Source organism: Oncorhynchus kisutch, linkage group LG27 (genome assembly GCF_002021735.2).
Source record: "Oncorhynchus kisutch isolate 150728-3 linkage group LG27, Okis_V2, whole genome shotgun sequence".
Lineage (NCBI taxonomy): Eukaryota > Metazoa > Chordata > Actinopteri > Salmoniformes > Salmonidae > Oncorhynchus > Oncorhynchus kisutch.
In genome coordinates, this window is record NC_034200.2 from 43,342,140 (window position 1) to 43,365,615 (window position 23,476).

At 43.5% G+C, this 23,476-nt stretch overlaps 1 protein-coding gene across 1 annotated transcript in view; it reads left to right on the plus strand.

The window, feature by feature from the left end:
• The window catches only part of LOC109881536 (microtubule cross-linking factor 1), a 134,671-nt gene that overhangs the window by 74,058 nt on the left and 37,137 nt on the right, over positions 1–23,476 (plus strand). Inside the window, exons 8-10 of the mRNA XM_031806769.1 lie at positions 2,761–2,865; positions 3,072–3,236; positions 21,915–22,148. Coding sequence (XP_031662629.1) covers positions 2,761–2,865; positions 3,072–3,236; positions 21,915–22,148 — 504 coding nt within the window. The remainder of the gene's footprint in view (positions 1–2,760; positions 2,866–3,071; positions 3,237–21,914; positions 22,149–23,476) is intronic.

Sequence of the window (23,476 nt, forward strand, 5' to 3'; positions counted from 1 at the left end):
CAAGGGGAGTCTGTGTAAATGGTACAGTCCATTACTACTGGATGTAAACGGTATAAAACCCCAAGGGGAGTCTGTGTAAATGGTACAGTCCATTACTACTGGATTTAAACAGTATAAAACCCCAAGGGGAGTCTGTATAAATGGTACAGTCCATTATTACTGGATGTAAACAGTATAAAACCCCAAGGGGAGTCTGTGTAAATGGTACAGTCCATTATTACTGGATGTAAACAGTATAAAACCCCAAGGGGAGTCTGTATAAATGGTACAGTCCATTATTACTGGATGTAAACAGTATAAAACCCCAAGGGGAGTCTGTGTAAATGGTACAGTCCATTGCTACTGGATGTAAACAGTATAAAACTCACTCAAGTGAGCAGTCATTAGTAGAGCCATTCCCAGCCTCTAAATGTGATGCTAATGCAGCGTAGCGTGTCAAATACACAACCATTCATTATAGCTAGCGCGGGCTTGCTTCTGAAATGGCACCCTATTCCCCGTGTAAATGCACTAGATTTGACCAGAGCCAATCAGACACCGGTCTAAAGTAGTGCACTATATAGAGAATAGGGTGTCATTTGAGACACAGAACCATGTCTGGACAGCTTTATCAGAAGACTACCCACTCAGAACACAAGTCATGTTTATTTTAAGCTTCCTTTCACATTGGTCCCAGGTTCACACACTATGTGAGACAAAAACAAACGGCCCACTACACCCCTACATGACCCGTCTACAGAAAGTCCACAGAGCCCCCCTGTTTGAATGCACAACACTAGATCAGTAAAGACCAGCAGGAACAAAGCAGAGATGGTGACACCTTGGCTGCGTTTAAACACAGGTAGCCCAATTCAGATATATATATATTTTTATTCACACTAATTGGTATTTTGACCAATCAGAAAAGATCTGGTGTGAAAAGATCTGATGTGATTGGTGAGAAGACCAATTAGTGTGAGAAAGAAATATCAGAATTTGTCTGACTGTATAAACACGGTACTTTAGGCCAATGTTACCCATCCATTGCTTGGGGTTCCTAGCCCAGTACTGATAATCATGGGCTAGGTGATTAGCTGTTTAGTTGAATCAGGTGTGTTAGTGCTGGGCTTGAACACACTTGGTGTCCTCAGAGATGGACTGAGAAACACAGGACAACCAAACGAACAGCAGAGGGTCCACAGCAGCGCCTGTCCCACCTTGAGCCACCCGGCTCAGCCACACAGCACCACCACCCCCTTTCCCCCGTCCCCATTCACCATCCCTCACACCCTCGCTTTCAGAGCTGCGTCCGCATACCCATACGCACCCTGCCCCCGAAATGGCAAACAGCTGACTTGATCCATCGCCCTAACCTGCACCCACATGCAGATGCCTGCTTCAACTCGGTGGGAGGGGCAGCTTCTTCCATATGGCTTTTCCCCACACAATTGATCAAGCAATCAAATCAACAAATCAATTAATCAATCGAAGTCAGAATTAGGAGTTGCCTGTGGAAGAACCTTGCCGGTATCTTCACCTTCCGTCCGCTGCGTTGCCCTCCACCACTGGTACGGCTGTTTGAGACAGCATGTTAATAAACAGTTTGCTCTTTACGCCACGATTGGGCCTTTTGGAATTATTCAATGAATACATTAATTCTCTTTTGAAATTGGATAGGGATAATACCTGTAGAATCCTCATTATGGTTAGGATGGGTGGAGCATACTGTTACTGAACTAACAGCTACTACAAACAAACATTCTCACAAGCATGAAGGACATGGTTTGCCTTCTACTCAAAAAAAACAAGATAAAGTTAGTCATGTAGAATGATAAAGTCTAATGAAGAGTCACGCTTAACAGTGTAAAACAGTTAAAAGTGTAACGTGAAAAATAACGTCATTGCACGTGTGTAGAGTTGTTTTTGCTACTGCATGGCTGGTTGTATGCTAGCTAAACTCTCTGTAGTCTGCTCTGGTGTCTCTATGTCTGGTGTGTTAGCTAAGCTATCTGTAGTCTGCTGTGGTGTCTATGGCTGGTGTGCTAGCTAAGCTATCTGTAGGCTGCTCTGGTATCTCTATGTCTGGTGTGCTAGCTAAGCTATCTGTAGTCTGCTCTGGTGTCTCTATGTCTGGTGTGCTAGCTAAGCTATCTGTAGTCTGCTGTGGTGTCTGGCTGGTGTGCTAGCTAAGCTATCTGTAGTCTGCTGTGGTGTCTATGGCTGACGTGCTAGCTAAGCTATCTGTAGTCTGCTGTGGTGTCTATCTATGGCTGGTGTGCTAGCTAAGCTATCTGTAGTCTGCTGTGGTATCTATCTATGGCTGGTGTGCTAGCTAAGCTATCTGCAGTCTGCTGTGGTATCTATCTATGGTTGGAATGCTAGCTAAGCTATCTGCAGTCTGCTGTGGTATCTATCTATGGTTGGAATGCTAGCTAAGCTATCTGCAGTCTGCTGTGGTATCTATCTATGGTTGGAATGCTAGCTAAGCTATCTGCAGTCTGCTGTGGTATCTATCTATGGTTGGAATGCTAGCTAAGCTATCTGCAGTCTGCTGTGGTATCTATCTATGGTTGGAATGCTAGCTAAGCTATCTGCAGTCTGCTGTGGTATCTATCTATGGTTGGAATGCTAGCTAAGCTATCTGCAGTCTGCTGTGGTATCAGCTGTGTTTGGAGTCGTGTATCCCTCATTGCATGCGCTTCATAAACAGTGTTTTTGCATTCCTTCCCCCCCGATCCCTCTCTTTTTTCTCCTCCTCTTTGTGTCCCCTCCGTCCTTCAGATGTTTCAACCCATCATGTTGTTCATCCTCGTTCTAGTCCTCTTCTCGTCTCTCTCGTACGCCGTGGTCTTTAAGTTGGTCTTTCTCTTTGTGCTTTTCTTCATTCTCTAGCCTTTTCCGTCAGTCTGTTCTCTTTTAGTTTTCATATTTTTGCACCTTGGCTTTATCTTCTTTATCCATTTTTTTTATTTTATATTTTTTATTCCTTCCTCTGTTTGTTCATGGTCATTCATCTCTGTTTGTTCACCCACCAATCCACTTCATGCATTTCTACTCCCTCCACCCCCTGACCCCTGACCCCCACCCCTCAGTCACGGTCCGGTGTGAGGGATGAGCTGGAGTGGCGTCTAGGACAGGAGCGAGCCGTGGAGACCCAGAGCCAGGAGGGTCTTCATCAGGGCCCGGCCCAGAACAGGGGAGCCATCCTGGGACACACTAGATACCACAGACCCCTCCTGGCTTCTTTAAGACTGGAGGTCAGTGCCTCTTCCATCTCTCTACCTCCCTGTCTTTTATCACCTACTGTAGGACTGATCATACCATGCTACTGTAGGACTGATCATACCATGCTACTGTAAGACTGACTAAGGACAGACAGACAGTCAAATCAAATTGTATTAGTCACATGCGCCGAATACAACAGGTTTAGACCTTACAGTGAAATGCTTACTTACAAGCCCTTAACCGACATTGCAGTTTTAAGAAAATACCTACAAAAATAAGAAATAAAGGAACAAATAATTAAAGAACAGCAGTAAAATAAACAATGTGGAGGCTATATACAGGGGGTACCGGTACAGAGTCAATGTGGAGGCTATATACAGGGGGTACCGGTACAGAGTCAATGTGGAGGCTATATACAGGGGGTACCGGTACAGAGTCAATGTGGAGACTATATACAGGGGGTACCGGTACAGAGTCAATGTGGAGGCTATATACAGGGGGTACCGGTACAGAGTCAATGTGGAGGCTATATACAGGGGGTACCGGTACAGAGTCAATGTGGAGGCTATATACAGGGGGTACCGGTACAGAGTCAATGTGGAGGCTATATACAGGGGGTACCGGTACAGAGTCAATGTGGAGGCTATATACAGGGGGTACCGGTACAGAGTCAATGTGGAGGCTATATACAGGGGGTACCGGTACAGAGTCAATGTGGAGGCTATATACAGGGGGTACCGGTACAGAGTCAATGTGGAGGCTATATACAGGGGGTACCGGTACAGAGTCAATGTGGAGGCTATATACAGGGGGTACCGGTACAGAGTCAATGTGGAGGCTATATACAGGGGGTACCGGTACAGAGTCAATGTGGAGGCTATATACAGGGGGGTACCGGTACAGAGTCAATGTGGAGGCTGTATACAGGGGGTACCGGTACAGAGTCAATGTGGAGGCTATATACAGGGGGTACCGGTACAGAGTCAATGTGGAGGCTATATACAGGGGGTACCGGTACAGAGTCAATGTGGAGGCTATATACAGGGGGTACCGGTACAATGTGGAGGCTATATAAGGGGGTACCGGCACAGAGTCAATGTGGAGGCTATATACAGGGGGTACCGGTACAGAGTCAATGTGGAGACTATATACTGGGGGTACCGGTACAAATCAAAGTTCAATGTTCAGGAGTCTTATGGCTTGGGGGTAAAAACTGTTGAGAAGCCTTTTTGTCCTAGACTTGGTGCTCCGGTACCGCTTGCCGTGCGATAGCAGAGAGAACAGTCTATGACTAGGGTGGCTGGAGTCTTTGACAATTATTAGAGTTTTTCTTTGACACCGCCTGGTATAGAGGTCCTGGATGGCAGGAAGCTTGGCCCCAGTGATGTACTGGGCTGTACGCACTACCCTCTGTAGTGCCTTGCGGTCGGAGACCAAGCAGTTGCCATACCAAGCAGTGATGGAACCAGTCAGGATGCTCTCGATGGTGCAGCTGTAGAACCTTTTGAGGATCTAAGGACCTATGCCAAATCTTTTCAGTCTCCTGTGGGGGAATAGGTTTTGTTGTGCCCTCTTCACGACGGTCTTGGTGTGCTTGGACCATGTTAGTTTGTTGGTGATGTGGATACCAAGGAACTGAAGCTCTCAACCTGCTCCACTACAGCCCCGTCGATGAGAATGGGGGAGTTTTCTGTCCTCCTTTTCCTGTAGTCCACAATCATCTCCTTAGTCTTGATCACGTTCAGAGGTTGTTGTCTAGGCACCATACGGCCAGGTCTCTGACCTCCTCCCTATATGCTGTCTCATCGTTGTTGGTGTTCAGGCCTACCACTGTTGTGTCATCGGCAAACTTAATGATGGTGTTAGAGTTGTGCCTGGCCATGCAGTCATGAGTGAACACAGAGTACAGAGGGGATTGAGAACGCACCCCTGAGGGGCCCCTGTGTTAACGATCAGTGTGGCAGATGTGTTGTTACCTACCCTTTCCACCTGGGGTGGCCCATGAAGAAGTCCAGGATCCAGTTGCAGAGGGAGGTGTTTAGTCCCAGTGATGAGCTTTGAGGGCACTATGGTGTTGAATGCTGAGCTGTAGTCAATGAATAGCATTCTCACATAGGTGTTCCTTGTGTCCAGGTGTGAAAGGGAAGTGTGGAGTGCAATAAAGATTGCATGATCAGTGGATCTGTTGGGGCTGTATTGACATTGGAGTGGGTCTAGGGTTTCTGGGAAAATGGTGATTTGAGCCATGACCAGCCTTTCAAAGCACCTCATGGCTACAGATGTGAGTTCTATGGGTCGGTAGTCATTTAGGAAGGTTACCTTAGTGTTCCTGGCTACAGGGACTATGGTGGTCTGCTTGAAACATGTTGGTATTATAGACTCAGACAGGGAGAGGTTGGAAATGTCAGTGAAGACACTTGCCAGTTGGTCAGCGCATGCTCACAGTACACGTCCTGGTAATCTGTCTTGCCCTGCAGCCTTGTGAATGTTGACCTGTCTAAAGGTCTTACTCACATCGGCTGCGGAGAGCATGATCACACAGTTATCCAGAACAGCTGGTGCTCTCATGCATGTTTCAGTGTTACTTGCCTCAAAGCGAGCATAGAAGTAATTTAGCTCATCTGGTAGGCTCCTGTCACTGGGCAGCTCTCGGCTGTGCTTCCCTTTGTAGTCTAATAGTTTGCAAGCCCTGCCACATCCGATGAGCATCAGAGCTGGTGTAGTACGATTCAATCTTAGCCCTGTATTGACGCTTTGCCTGTTTGATGGTTCATCAGAGGGCATAGCGGGATTTCTTATAATCCTCCGGGTTAGAGTCCAGCTCCTTGAAAGCGGTAGCTCTACTATTTAGCTCAGTGCGGATGTTGCCTGTAGTCCATGGCTTCTGGTTGGAGTATGTACGTACAGTCACTGTTGGGAAGACGTCATCAATGCACTTATTGATGAAGCCAGTGACTGATGTGGTGTACTCCTCAATGCCATCGGAAGTGTCCTGGAACATAATCCAGTCTGTGCTAGCAAAACAGTCCTGTAGCTTAGCATCTGCTTCATCTGACCACATCTGACCACTGATCACTGTTGCTTCCTGCTTTAATTTTTGCTTGTATGCAGGACTCAGGTGGATAGAATTATGCTCAGATTGCTCATGTTATCGTTCCACTCGGTGAAACATAAAATAATACAGTTTATAATGTCCTGTTGGTAGGATATATGTGCATTTAGCTCATCCAATTTATTTTCCAGCGTTGGCCAGTAGTACGGATGAAAAGGGCAGATTAGCCACAAAGTCAGGCACCCCGATCTCTTTCTCCTGTGAATGACGGGGATGAGGGCCTATTTGGGTGTGTGGAGTAAATCCCTCTCGTCCGACTCATTAAAGAAACATTTTTCGTCCAGTTCAAGGTGAGTAATCGCTGCTCTGATTTCCAGAAGCTCTGTTCAAAATAGCACGGTTGGTTAAGAGCCCATAAAACGGCAGCCATCCTCTCCGGCACCATAGATCACACCTTGCTACTGTAGGACTGACTAAGGACAGACCAGAGTATGTGAGTGGAGCTGGAGTGGAGCATGCCCAATTTGACTGGAGTGCGGAGCGAGTTTCCCAAAGGCGGGAGCATCGAATTTCCCAAAGGCTGAAGCATCGGCCTTCTCGCCCTCTCCAATTTCACTCCAGTAGGGCTCACTTCACGAGCCCAGGGCATGCCCGGCCCAGCATGCATTTGTATTCTACTTGTGTGCTGCTTGCTTTAGCTACTGTCATGGAAATTCACTAAATATTTTCATAAAGAAATGTATTAAACACTAAATCAAGGTGACTTATAAGGATGAAGAGAGAGAGGAGGTGCAGTGATGTAGTGTAAAGAATCTGAAAAGCATGACGGTGTACTAGGTGCACATGCTAACAGAAAGGAAACGAGGTGGGTACGCTAGTTAAGTGTGTCATTGTAGAAAAGTACATATAAACAGAAAAAAAATCAGATCTCTTAAAAGTTTAATTCATTTTCGTTCTATTATCTTCTACAATCCTACAATAGGATGTCAGTTATTTTACCTCAAATCCTTTAGGCCTACCTACAGAAAAAAGAGAAAAAAACTCAGCATCCCTGCCTAGCCTGACAAGAGTGTGCCCGAAGAGTGTTTAGCCACAGACTCTGGCCAAACTTGTGTTTCTAAAAATGTATTTAAAGGCACTGTAGACTGTTTTGATTTCATAAAAAAATAAACGTGACACGTGACCCCCTCCCTGACGTGTGGCTTTGGCCGCAGGACGCTGACCAAAATCAAATAAAAAATCTAATCAAATGTATTTATTTATTTATAAAGCCCTTTGTACATCAGCTGATATCTCAAAGTGCTGTACAGAAACCCAGCCTAAAACCCCTAACAGCAAGCAATGCAGGTGTAGAAGCACGGTGGCTAGGAAAAACTCCCTAGAAAGGCCAGAACCTAGGAAGAAACCTAGAGAGGAACCAGGCTATGAGGGGTGGCCAGTCCTCTTCTGGCTGTGCCGGGTGGAGATTATAATAGAACATGGTGTTCAAATGTTCATAAATGACCAGCATGGTCAAATAATAATAATCACAGGCAGAACAGTTGAAACTTGAGCAGCAGCACTGCCAGGTGGACTGGGGACAGCAAGGAGTCCTCATGCCAGGTAGTCCTGAGGCATGGTCCTAGGGCTCAGGTCCTCCGAGAAAGAGAAAGAGCATACTTAAATTCACACAGGACACCGGATAGGACAGGAGAAGTACTCCAGATATAAACAAATTGACCCTAGTCCCCCGACACATAAACTACTGCAGCATAAATACTGGAGGCTGAGACAGGAGGGGTCAGGAGACACTGTTGCCACATCCGATGACACCCCCGGACAGGGCCAAACAGGAAGGATATAACCCCACCCACTTTGCCAAAGCACAGCCCCCACACCACTAGACGGATATCTTCAACCACCAACTTTACCATCCTGAGACTAGGCCGAGTATAGCCCACAAAGAACTCCCCCACGGCACAACCCAAGGGGGGGTGGCAATCCAAAATGACGATCCCGGGGATCAGGAGCGGACCGGTAAACTCTGAGGCGCGGTAAACCTGTCAGTCCGGCTGAGACGCGGAAGTATGGCAACCTAGAGCGCCGGAGAGAGAGCAAATGTGACGGTACCCCCTCCCCGGCTCGTTCGGCTCCAGCCGCAGGACACCAACCAAAGGGATGACCCCGGGGAACATGAGCGGACTGGTCACCCCTGCTGATGTTCGGGAACCTGTCGCCGGCTGGGACAGGGGACCTTGACGAGCCGATGGAAGCAGGGGAGCCTGGCGATCTGTCTGAGGCATGAGAGCCTGTAGCGGCTCCCGGACCCGACGTCATTCCCACAGATTCTTTTTTTTAACACTCCCTGATGCTTCCCTTAGGTGAGGCATTATTCTGTAATGATGTGAGCTGATTCAGGAAACAAGTTCAGGGAGTGAGTGTGTTAATAAATAAACACAACTAAATACAAAATATGAAACACGAACAACACACAGACATGAAATTGAAACAGAAAACAATAACACCTGGGGAAGGAACCAAAGGAAAGGACATATATAGGGAAGGAACCAAAGGGAGGGACATATATAGGGAAGGAACCAAAGGGAGGGACATATATAGGGAAGGAACCAAAGGAAAGGACATATATAGGGAAGGAACCAAAGGGAGTGACATATATAGGGAAGGACCCAAAGGAAAGGACATATATAGGGAAGGAACCAAAGGGAGTGACATATATAGGGAAGGACCCAAAGGAAAGGACATATATAGGGAAGGAACCAAAGGGAGTGACATATATAGGGAAGGAACCAAAGGAAGGGACATATATAGGGAAGGAACCAAAGGAAAGGACATATATAGGGAAGGAACCAAAGGGAGTGACATATATAGGGAAGGAACCAAAGGGAGTGACATATATAGGGAAGGAACCAAAGGGAGGGACATATATAGGGAAGGAACCAAAGGAAAGGACATATATAGGGAAGGAACCAAAGGGAGAGACATATATAGGGAAGGAACCAAAGGGAGAGACATATATAGGGAAGGAACCAAAGGGAGAGACATATATAGGGAAGGAACCAAAGGGAGGGACATATATAGGGAAGGACCCAAAGGGAGGGACATATATAGGGAAGGACCCAAAGGGAGGGACATATATAGGGAAGGAACCAAAGGGAGGGACATATATAGGGAAGGAACCAAAGGGAGGGACATATATAGGGAAGGAACCAAAGGGAGTGACATATATAGGGAAGGAACCAAAGGGAGTGAATAGGGAAGGAACCAAAGGGAGTGACATATATAGGGAAGGAACCAAAGGGAGTGACATATATAGGAAAGGAACCAAAGGGAGTGAATAGGGAAGGAACCAAAGGGAGGGACATATATAGGGAAGGAACCAAAGGGAGGGACATATATAGGGAAGGAACCAAAGGGAGGGACATATATAGGGAAGGAACCAAAGGGAGGGACATATATAGGAAAGGAACCAAAGGGAGAGACATATATAGGGAAGGAACCAAAGGGAGTGACATATATAGGGAAGGAACCAAAGGGAGTGACATATATAGGAAAGGAACTAAAGGGAGTGACATATATAGGGAAGGAACCAAAGGGAGTGAATAGGGAAGGAACCAAAGGGAGGGACATATATAGGGAAGGAACCAAATGGTGGGACATATATAGGGAAGGAACCAAAGAGAGTGACATATATAGGGAAGGAACCAAAGGGAGTGACATATATAGGGAAGGAACCAAAGGGAGTGACATATATAGGGAAGGAACCAAAGGGAGAGACATATATATATAGGGAAGGAACCAAAGGGAGAGACATATATATAGGGAAGGAACCAAAGGGAGTGACATATATAGGGAAGGAACCAAAGGGAGAGACCAAAGGGAAGGAACCAAAGGGAGTGACATATATAGGGAAGGAACCAAAGGGAGTGACATATGTAGGGAAGGAACCAAAGGGAGAGACATATATAGGGAAGGTTATCAGGGAAGTGATGGAGTCCCGGGGAGTCTGATGACGCGAAGGTAACGGTGGTGACAGGTGTGCGCCCTAACGAGCACCCTGGTGACCTAGAGGCCGGAGACATAATACAACAAAATGATGTTTAAATGCTGAGCGCTTTTTGTCCCTACCAGCCTATTGTGTCGCAATGGCAATGCTTTACACTGTATTTCTTTGTAGGCTACAGCCTTGAAATAATATAGCCTAAATAATTATTTTTAGGCTCCCTGTCTGTCTCCTGACCTATTTAGAGTGTTCATCAAATCAAAATGTTTTGGTCACATTCACCGATATTTATCAGATGTTATTGCGGGTGTAGTGAAATGCTTGTGTTCCTATCTCCAACAGCGCTGTAATATCTAACAATTCACAACAATGCACACAAATCTAAAATAATTAAATTAAGAAATATATCAATATTAGGACGATCAATGTCAGAGTGGCATTTACTAAAAAGGAATACAGTATATACATATGAGATGAGTAAAACAGTATGTAAACATTATTAAAGTGACCAGTGATTCCACGTCTATGTACATAGGGCAGCAGCCTCTAATGTGCTAGTGATGGCTATTTAACAGTTTGATGGCCTTGAGATAGAAGCTGTTTTTTAGTTTCTCGGTCCCAGCTTTGATGCACCTGTACTGACCTCGCCTTCTGGATGATAGCGGAGTGAACAGGCTGTGGCTCGGGTGGTTGATATCCTTTATGATATTTGTGACTTTGGATGCTGTAGGTGTCCTGGTGGGCAGGTAGTTTGCCCCCGGTGATGCATTGGGCTGACTGCACCACCCACTGGAGAGCCATGCGGTTGTGAGCGGAGCAGTTGCCGTACCAGGCGCTGATGCAGCCTAACAGGATGCTCTCAATTGGGCATGTGTAAAAGTTTGTGAGGATTTTAGGTGCCAAGACAAATTTCTACAGCCTCCTGAGGTTGAAGAGGCGTTGTAGCGCCTTCTTCACCACACTGTCTGTGTGGGTGGACCATTTCATATCGTCAGTGATGTGTACACCGAGGAACTTGAAGCTTTCGATCTTCTCCTCTGCGGTCCCGTCGATGTGGGTAGGGGCGTGCTCCCTCTGCTGTCTCCTGAAGTCCACGATCAGCTCCTTCATTTTATTGATGTTGAGGGAGAGGTTATTTTCCTGGCACCACTCTGCCTCCTCTCTGTAGGCTGTCTTGTCATTGTTGGTAATCAGGCCTACTACTGTTGTGTCGTCTGAAAACTCCATGATTGAGTTGGAGGAGGGTGTGGCCACGCAGTCATGGGTGAACAGAGAGTACAGGAGGGGGCTGAGCACACACCCTTGTGGGGCCCCTGTGTTGAGGATCAGCGTAGTGGCTGTGTTTCCTACCTTCACCACCTGGGGGTGGTCCGTCAGGAAGTCCAGGACCCAGTTGCACAGGGTGGGGTTCAGACCCAGGGCCCCGATCTTAATGAGTTTGGAGGGTACTATGTTGAAGGCTAAGTTATAGTCAAAGAACAGCATTCTTACATAGATATTCCTCTTCTCCAGATGGGATAGGGCAGTGTGATGCTGATTCCATCACCTATGGATCTATTGGGGCGATATGCAAATTGAAGTGGGTCTAGGGTGTCAGGTAAGGTGGAGGTGATAAGATTCTTAACTAACCTCTCAAAGCACTTCATGATGACAGAAGTGAGTGCAGGGCGATAGTCATTTAGTTCAGTTACCTTTGTTTTCTTGGGTACAGGAACAATGGTGTCCATCTTGAAGCAAATGGGGACAGCAGACTACGGTAGGGAGAGATTGAATATGTCCGTAATCACTCCAGTCAGCTGGTCTGTGCATTGCTCTGAGGACGCGGCTAGGGATGCCTTCTGGGCCGGCAGCCTTGTGAGGGTTAGCACGTTTAAATGTTTAACTCACGTCGGCCTTGGAGAACGAGAGCCCTTCAGTCCTTGGTAGCGGTCCACGTTGGTGGCACTGTATTATTTTCAAAGCGGGCGAAGAAGATGTTTAGCTTGTCAGGGAGCAAGACGTCAGTGTCCTCGACGTGGCTGGTTTGCCTTTGTAATCCGTGATTGTCTGGAGTCTTTGCCACTTACGTCTCGTGTTGAAATACGACTTCACTTTGTCTCTGTACTGACATTTTGCCTGTTTGATCGCCTTATGGAGGGCATAACTGCACTGTTTATATTCAAGCATATTCCCAGTCACCTTGCAGTGGTTAAATGTGGTGGTTCGCACTTTCAGTTGTGCTCAAATGCTGCCAACTATCCACGTTTGGGTAGGTTTTTATAGTCAGTGGGAACAACATCCACTATACACTTCCTGATGAACTCACTCACTGTGACAGTGTATACGTCAATTTATTTAAATGTATTTCACCTTTATATAACCAGGTAGGCTAGTTGAGAACAAGTTCTCATTTGCAACTGCGACCTGGCCAAGATAAAGCAAAGCAGTGTGACACAGACAACAACACAGAGTTACACATGGAGTAAACAATAAAGAAGCCAATAACACAATAAACAAATCAATGACACAGTAGAAAAAAGAAAGTCTATATACAGTGTGTGCAAAAGGCAAGAGGAGGTCGGCAATAAATAGGCCACAGGAGCGAATAGTTACAATTTAGCAGATTAACACTGGAGTGATAGATGAGCAGATGATTATGTGCATGTAGAGATACTGGTGTGCAAAAGAGCAGGAAAGTAAATAAAATAAAAACAGTATGGGGATGAGGTAGGTAAATTGGATGGGCTATTTACAGATAGACTATGTACAGCTGCAGCGATCGGTTAGCTGCTCAGATAGCAGATGTTTAAAGTTGGTGAGGTAAATAAAAGTCTCCAACTTCAGCGATTTTTCCAAATGCGTTCCAGTCACTGGCAGCAGGGAACTGGAAGGAAAGGCGGCCAAATCAGGTGTTGGCTTTGGGGATGATCAGTGAGATATACCTGCTGGAACGTGTGCTACGGGTGGGTGTTGTTATCGTGACCAGTGAACTGAGATAAGGCGGAGCTTTACCTAGCATAGACTTATAGATGACCTGTATGATATGTAGCGAGGGCCAGCCGACTAGAGCATACAGGTCGCAGTGGTGGGTGGTATAAGGTGATTTGGTAACAAAACGGATGGCACTGTGATAGACTGCATCCAGTTTGCTGAGTAGAGTATTGGAAGCTATTTTGTAGATGACATCACCGAAGTCGAGGATCGGTAGGATAGTCAGTTTTACAAGGGTAAGTTTGGCGGCTTGAGTGAAGGAGGCTTTGTTGCGGAATAGAAAGCCGACTCTAGATTTGATTTTTGATTGGAGATGTTTAATATGAGTCTGGAAGGAGAGTTTGCAGTCTAGCCAGACACCTAGGTGTTTATAGTTGTCCACATATTCTAGGTCGGAACCGTCCAGGGTGGTGATGCTGGTCGGGAGGGCGGGTGCGGGCAGCAAACGGTTGAAAAGCATGCATTTGGTTTTTACTAGCGTTTAAGAGCAGTTGGAGGCCACAGAAGGAGTTTTGTATGTCATGGAAGCTCATTTGGAGGTTAGTTAGCACAGTGTCCAAGGAAGGGCCAGAAGTATACAGAATGGTGTCGTCTGCGTAGAGGTGGATCAGGGAATCGCCCGCAGCAAGAGCGACATCATTGATATATACAGAGAAAAGAGTCGCGTGAACCCCGTGGCACCCCCATAGAGACTGCCAGAGGTCCGGACAACATGCCCTCCGATTTGACACACTGAACTCTGTCTGCAAAGTAGTTGGTGAACCAGGCGAGGCAGTCATTAGAAAAGCCAAGACTATTGAGTCTGCCGATAAGAATGCGGTGATTGACAGAGTCGAAAGCTTTGGCCAGGTCAATGAAGATTGCTGCACAGTACTGTCTTTTATCGATGGCGGTTATGATATCGTTTAGTACCTTGAGCGTGGCTGAGGTGCACTCGTGACCGGCTAGGAAGCCGAATTGCACAGCGGAGAAGGTACTGTGGGATTCGAAATGGTCAGTGATCTGTTTATTAACTTGGCTTTTGAAGACTTTAGATAGGCAGGGCAGGATGGATATAGGTCTGTAACAGGTTTGGTTCTAGGGTGTCACCCCCTTTTAAGGGGGATAACTGCAGCAGCTTTCCAATCTTTACCACCTCTACACATTCTGTTGTCTGTTGTCTTCGTACCATTCACCACCTCTAGACATTCTGTTGTCTGTTGTCTTCGTACCATTCACCACCTCTAGACATTCTGTTGTCTGTTGTCTTCATACCATTCACCACCTCTAGACATTCTGTTGTCTGTTGTCTTCATACCATTCACCACCTCTAGACATTCTGTTGTCTGTTGTCTTCGTACCATTCACCACCTCTAGACATTCTGTTGTCTGTTGTCTTCATACCATTCACCACCTCTAGACATTCTGTTGTCTGTTGTCTTCATACCATTCACCACCTCTACACATTCTGTTGTCTGTTGTCTTCGTACCATTCACCACCTCTACACATTCTGTTGTCTGTTGTCTTCATACCATTCACCACCTCTAGACATTCTGTTGTCTGTTGTCTTCATACCATTCACCACCTCTACACATTCTGTTGTCTGTTGTCTTCGTACCATTCACCACCTCTACACATTCTGTTGTCTGTTGTCTTCGTACCATTCACCACCTCTAGACATTCTGTTGTCTTCATACCATTCACCACCTCTAGACATTCTGTTGTCTGTTGTCTTCGTACCATTCACCACCTCTAGACATTCTGTTGTCTGTTGTCTTCATACCATTCACCACCTCTAGACATTCTGTTGTCTTCATACCATTCACCACCTCTAGACATTCTGTTGTCTGTTGTCTTCGTACCATTCAACCGCCTCTAGACATTCTGTTGTCTGTTGTCTTCATACCATTCACCACCTCTAGACATTCTGTTGTCTGTTGTCTTCATACCATTCACCACCTCTACACATTCTGTTGTCTGTTGTCTTCGTACCATTCACCACCTCTACACATTCTGTTGTTTGTTGTCTTCGTACCATTCACCACCTCTAGACATTCTGTTGTCTTCATACCATTCACCACCTCTAGACATTCTGTTGTCTGTTGTCTTCGTACCATTCACCACCTCTAGACATTCTGTTGTCTGTTGTCTTCATACCATTCACCACCTCTAGACATTCTGTTGTCTGTGGTCTTCATACCATTCACCACCTCTAGACATTCTGTTGTCTGTTGTCTTCGTACCATTCACCACCTCTAGACATTCTGTTGTCTGTTGTCTTCATACCATTCACCACCTCTAGACATTCTGTTGTCTGTTGTCTTCGTACCATTCACCACCTCTAGACATTCTGCTGTCTGTTGTCTTCATACCATTCACCACCTCTAGACATTCTGCTGTCTGTTGTCTTCATACCATTCACCACCTCTACACATTCTGTGGACTGTGGTGATGCCCTCTAAATTCTGTGACACAGTGACCATTCTATATTTCGCATGACATATTGTGCTTTCATCTGCACACACAAGAGTATATTATCGCTGACTCAGCATAGTGTCATGTAGCTACAGTACATCAGATAGGTGCTTTAGCTTCCAATAACACACACACACACACACACACACACACACACACACACACACACACACACACACACACACACACACACACACACACACACACACACTCACACGGTACCATGGTGTACTGTTTAACAGATAGATGCTCCAGCCACCAACGCCACAGACACATAACTGCTGTTACTCGACTCGGCATCAGATGTTGACGAGGAGAGAGAGAGGAGGGCAGGGAGGGAGGGAGGGAGGGAGGGAGGGATGGATGGAGGGAGGGAGGGAGGGAAGGGGAGAGCGAGAGAGGCCATTAGAACACAGTCCCATCAGAACACAGCCCCATCAGAACACAGTCCCATTAGAACACAGTCCCATCAGAACACAGCCCCATCAGAACACAGTCCCATTAGAACACAGTCCCATCAGAACACAGTCCTATTAGAACACAGCCCCATCAGAACACAGTCCCATTAGACCACAGTCCTATCAGAACACAGTCCTATTAGAACACAGCCCCATCAGACCACAGTCCCATTAGAACACAGAACACAGTCCCATCAGAACACAGTCCTATTAGAACACAGTCCCATTAGAACACAGTCCCATTAGAACACAGTCCCATCAGAACACAGTCCTATCAGAACACAGCCCCATCAGAACACAGTCCTATTAGAACACAGTCCCATCAGAACACAGTATTCTCTGTTTGATAAACATGCTTTAGCTCAGCCACCGAGAGCAGAAAAGGTCATCGAGGACCTGATGGCTTATACTGTCCTAGAGAAATTGGACACTATTATGTAACGATAAACACTCTGACCAGGGAATCTAAATATGTTGTTACAGTTGGGAGGTGGGATTTCAGTTTCCCCTCTAACATAATCTGTGAGGTGGAGAGAGTGAATGAATGAGAGGATGAATGAAAAAACAGCTTTGGTATAGTAGGATTACTGCTCTGTGTGATTTACATTTGAAGAGAGAGAGGGAGAGAGGGAGAGAGAGAGAGAGGGAGAGAGGGAGAGAGGGAGAGAGGGGAGAGAGAGAGAGAGAGAGGGAGAGAGGGAGAGAGAGAGAGAGGGAGAGAGGGAGAGAGAGAGAGAGGGAGAGAGGGAGAGAGGGAGAGAGAGAGAGAGGGAGAGAGGGAGAGAGGGAGAGAGGGAGAGAGGGAGAGAGAGATCTACAGTCTATTGGGTTAGAGACTAAATAAAAATACTTAGGGGAGTGTACATACTGTAAATAATATGTATGGGAGTGTACATACTGTAAATAATATGTATGGGAGTGTATATACTGTAAATAATATGTATGGGAGTGTATATACTGTAAATAATATGTATGGGAGTGTATATACTGTAAATAATATGTATGGGAGTGTACATACTGTAAATAATAAACAGGGGAGTGTACATACTGTAAATAATATGTATGGGAGTGTATATACTGTAAATAATATGTATGGGAGTGTATATACTGTAAATAATATGTATGGGAGTGTACATACTGTAAATAATATGTATGGGAGTGTATATACTGTAAATAATATGTATGGGAGTGTATATACTGTAAATAATATGTATGGGAGTGTATATACTGTAAATAATATGTATGGGAGTGTACATACTGTAAATAATATGTATGGGAGTGTATATACTGTAAATAATATGTATGGGAGTGTATATACTGTAAATAATATGTATGGGAGTGTACATACTGTAAATAATATGTATGGGAGTGTATATACTGTAAATAATATGTATGGGAGTGTACATACTGTAAATAATATGTATGGGAGTGTACATACTGTAAATAATATGTATGGGAGTGTATATACTGTAAATAATATGTATGGGAGTGTACATACTGTAAATAATATGTATGGGAGTGTATATACTGTAAATAATATGTATGGGAGTGTACATACTGTAAATAATATGTAGGGGAGTGTACATACTGTAAATAATATGTATGGGAGTGTATATACTGTAAATAATATGTATGGGAGTGTACATACTGTAAATAATATGTATGGGAGTGTACATACTGTAAATAATATGTATGGGAGTGTACATACTGTAAATAATATGTATGGGAGTGTACATACTGTAAATAATATGTATGGGAGTGTACATACTGTAAATAATATGTATGGGAGTGTACATACTGTAAATAATATGTATGGGAGTGTACATACTGTAAATAATATGTATGGGAGTGTATATACTGTAAATAATATGTATGGGAGTGTACATACTGTAAATAATATGTATGGGAGTGTACATACTGTAAATAATATGTATGGGAGTGTACATACTGTAAATAATATGTATGGGAGTGTACATACTGTAAATAATATGTATGGGAGTGTACATACTGTAAATAATATGTATGGGAGTGTATATACTGTAAATAATATGTATGGGAGTGTATATACTGTAAATAATATGTATGGGAGTGTACATACTGTAAATAATATGTATGGGAGTGTATATACTGTAAATAATATGTATGGGAGTGTACATACTGTAAATAATATGTATGGGAGTGTATATACTGTAAATAATATGTATGGGAGTGTACATACTGTAAATAATATGTATGGGAGTGTACATACTGTAAATAATATGTATGGGAGTGTACATACTGTAAATAATATGTATGGGAGTGTACATACTGTAAATAATATGTATGGGAGTGTACATACTGTAAATAATATGTATGGGAGTGTATATACTGTAAATAATATGTATGGGAGTGTATATACTGTAAATAATATGTATGGGAGTGTACATACTGTAAATAATATGTATGGGAGTGTACATACTGTAAATAATATGTATGGGAGTGTACATACTGTAAATAATATGTATGGGAGTGTACATACTGTAAATAATAAACAGGGGAATGTACATACTGTAAATAATATGTATGGGAGTGTATATACTGTAAATAATAAACAGGGGAGTGTACATACTGTAAATAATATGTATGGGAGTGTATATACTGTAAATAATAAACAGGGGAGTGTACATACTGTAAATAATATGTATGGGAGTGTATATACTGTAAATAATATGTATGGGAGTGTATATACTGTAAATAATATGTATGGGAGTGTATATACTGTAAATAATATGTATGGGAGTGTATATACTGTAAATAATATGTATGGGAGTGTATATACTGTAAATAATATGTATGGGAGTGTATATACTGTAAATAATAAACAGGGGAGTGTACATACTGTAAATAATATGTATGGGAGTGTATATACTGTAAATAATATGTATGGGAGTGTATATACTGTAAATAATATGTATGGGAGTGTATATACTGTAAATAATATGTATGGGAGTGTATATACTGTAAATAATATGTATGGGAGTGTATATACTGTAAATAATATGTATGGGAGTGTATATACTGTAAATAATAAACAGGGGAGTGTACATACTGTAAATAATATGTATGGGAGTGTATATACTGTAAATAATAAACAGGGGAGTGTACATACTGTAAATAATATGTATGGGAGTGTATATACTGTAAATAATATGTATGGGAGTGTATATACTGTAAATAATATGTATGGGAGTGTACATACTGTAAATAATATGTATGGAAGTGTATATACTGTAAATAATAAACAGGGGAGTGTACATACTGTAAATAATATGTATGGGAGTGTATATACTGTAAATAATAAACAGGGGAGTGTACATACTGTAAATAATATGTATGGGAGTGTACATACTGTAAATAATAAACAGGGGAATGTACATACTGTAAATAATATGTATGGGAGTGTATATACTGTAAATAATATGTATGGGAGTGTACATACTGTAAATAATATGTATGGGAGTGTACATACTGTAAATAATATGTATGGGAGTGTACATACTGTAAATAATAAACAGGGGAATGTACATACTGTAAATAATATGTATGGGAGTGTATATACTGTAAATAATAAACAGGGGAGTGTACATACTGTAAATAATATGTATGGGAGTGTATATACTGTAAATAATAAACAGGGGAGTGTACATACTGTAAATAATATGTATGGGAGTGTATATACTGTAAATAATATGTATGGGAGTGTATATACTGTAAATAATATGTATGGGAGTGTATATACTGTAAATAATATGTATGGGAGTGTATATACTGTAAATAATATGTATGGGAGTGTACATACTGTAAATAATATGTATGGGAGTGTATATACTGTAAATAATAAACAGGGGAGTGTATATACTGTAAATAATATGTATGGGAGTATATATACTGTAAATAATAAATATGTACGGGAGTGTATATACTGTAAATAATAAACAGGGGAGTGTATATACTGTAAATAATGAATATCTATGGGAGTGTATATACTGTAAATAATATGTATGGGAGTGTACATACTGTAAATAATATGTATGGGAGTGTATATACTGTAAATAATAAATATGTACGGGAGTGTATATACTGTAAATAATAAACAGGGGAGTGTATATACTGTAAATAATGAATATCTATGGGAGTGTATATACTGTAAATAATATGTATGGGAGTGTATATACTGTAAATAATAAACAGGGGAGTGTACATACTGTAAATAATATGTATGGGAGTGTATATACTGTAAATAATAAATATGTATGGGAGTGTACATACTGTAAATAATATATATGTAGGGAAGTGTATATTCTGTAAATAATATACACAGGGGAGTGTATATACTGTAAATAATGAATATTTATGGGAGTGTATATACTGTAAATAATATGTATGAGAGTGTATATACTGTAAATAATAAATATGTATGGGAGTGTACATACTGTAAATAATAAATATGTATGGTAGTGTATATACTGTAAATAATAAATATGTAGGGACGTGTATATACTGTAAATAATGAATATATATGGGAGTGTATATACTGTAAATAATATGTATGGGAGTGTATATACTGTAAATAATAAATATGTATGGGAGTGTACATACTGTAAATGATAAATATGTATGGGAGTGTACATACTGTAAATCATAAATATGTATGGGAGTGTATATACTGTAAATAATAAATATGTATGGGAGTGTACATACTGTAAATGATAAATATGTATGGGAGTGTACATACTGTAAATCATAAATATGTATGGGAGTGTACTTACTGAAAATAATACATATGTACGGGAGTGTATATTCTGTAAATAATATACATAGGGGAGTGTATATACTGTAAATAATAAATGTGTATGGGAGTGTATATACTGTAAATAATAAATATGTATGGGAGTGTATATACTGTAAATAATAAATATGTACGGGAGTGTATATACTGTAAATAATATACATAGGGGAGTGTATATACTGTAAATAATGAATATGTACAGGAGTGTACATACTGTAAATAATAAATATGTACGGGAGTGTATATACTGTAAATAATATACATAGGGGAGTGTACATACTGTAAATAATAAATATGTATGGGAGTGTATATACCATAAATAATAAATACGAATGGGAGTGTACATACTGTAAATAATAAATATGTATGGGAGTGTACATACTGTAAATAATAAATATGTATGGGAGTGTAGACACTGTAAATAATAAATATGTATGGGAGTGTACATACCATAAATAATAAATACGAATGGGAGTGTACATACTGTAAATAATAAATATGTATGGGAGTGTATATACTGTAAATACTAGCTATGTATGGGAGTGTATATACTGTAAATAATAAATATGTTGGAGTGTATTTACTGTAAATAATAAAGATGTATGGGAGTGTAGGCTACATACTTCAGGGCTCTGGGGCCTGGTTAAAGACTTTCTTGGTGTTTTTCCTGGTTAGGTCACATGGTCATGGAATCTTCCAGGACCGTTGAAAAACTCTGGGACCTAGATATACAGTAGTTTTCAACTAGGGGTCATGTGGGGAAAACTCCTGACTCCTTTCCACCTCCCTACCCACAACAATGAGGAGATACTGGAGAATAACAAAATGTTCCCCTCCCTATCTCCCTACCCCACATATCACCACCACCCCTCCTCCTCTCTTCCTCTTATCACCCCTTCCCTCCCTCCCTCCCTCCCAACCTCCACTCCCTCCCTATCTCCCACCAGGATGAGGAGCGGAGGCGGCTGGATCCGCAGGGTGTGAGGCCCAGGGGGGGTCTGGATCTTACTGGCCTGCAGGCCCACGAGGCTCCCTGGGTCCAGGAAAGAACCCTACTGCAGCAGGAGGTCCGGTTGTTCAGACACAACACCATCATCTTCTATATGAAGCTACGCTGGATCCTTATGCACTGGAGGCTTGGGAAGAGGACAGAGGCAGGGGAGGAGAACGCACACGCAGAGGTGAGATGACTGGCTAGAGGTAGAGGCTGAACCCCAGGTAGTTTAGTCTGGAGGCTGGGGAAGAGAACAGGCAGGGGAGGAGACCGCACACGCAGAGGTGAGATGACTGGCTAGAGGTAGAGGCTGAACCCCAGGTAGTTTAGTCTGGAGGCTGGGGAAGAGGACAGAGACAGGGGAACTACCCATTTATTTATTTCAACATTTCCAGGCCTATTTTTCTGCAACGACACACTCACTCATGAGACTCAAAATAAATGTTAAAGTAATTCATAGGAGGACTAAAAGGCAAGAGCTCCTGGTTGAGTCTTATCTGTCCACGTGCCTGCTCAGGAGCTCCAGTCCTGGTCGAGTCTTATCTGTCCACGTGTCTGCTCAGGAGCTCCAGTCCTGGTTGTAAATATCTGTCCACGTGCCTGCTCAGGAGCTCCAGTCCTGGTCGAGTCTTATCTGTCCACGTGCCTGCTCAGGAGCTCCAGTCCTGGTCGAGTCTTATCTGTCCACGTGCCTGCTCAGGAGCTCCTGGTCGAGACTTATCTGTCCACGTGCCTGCTCAGGAGCTCCAGTCCTGGTTGTCTTATCTGTCCACGTGCCTGCTCAGGAGCTCCAGTCCTGGTCGAGTCTTATCTGTCCACGTACCTGCTCAGGAGCTCCAGTCCTGGTTGAGTCTTATCTGTCCACGTGCCTGCTCAGGAGCTCCAGTCCTGGTTGAGTCTTATCTGTCCACGTGCCTGCTCAGGAGCTCCTGGTCGAGTCTTATCTGTCCACGTGCCTGCTCAGGAGCTCCAGTCCTGGTTGTCTTATCTGTCCACGTGCCTGCTCAGGAGCTCCAGGCATGGTTGTCTTATCCTTCCACGTGCCTGCTCAGGAGCTCCAGTCCTGGTCGAGTCTTATCTGTCCACGTGCCTGCTCAGGAGCTCCTGGTCGAGTCTTATCTGTCCACGTGCCTGCTCAGGAGCTCCAGTCCTGGTCGAGTCTAATCTGTCCACGTGCCTGCTCAGGAGCTCCTGGTCGAGTCTTATCTGTCCACGTGCCTGCTCAGGAGCTCCTGGTCGAGTCTTATCTGTCCACGTGCCTGCTCAGGAGCTCCTGGTCGAGTCTTATCTGTCCACGTGCCTGCTCAGTAGCTCCTGGTCGAGTCTTATCTGTCCACGTGCCTGCTCAGGAGCTCCTGGTCGAGTCTTATCTGTCCACGTGCCTGCTCAGGAGCTCCTGGTCGAGTCTTATCTGTCCACGTGCCTGCTCAGGAGCTCCTGGTCGAGTCTTATCTGTCCACGTGCCTGCTCAGGAGCTCCTGGTTGAGTCTTATCTGTCCACGTGCCTGCTCAGGA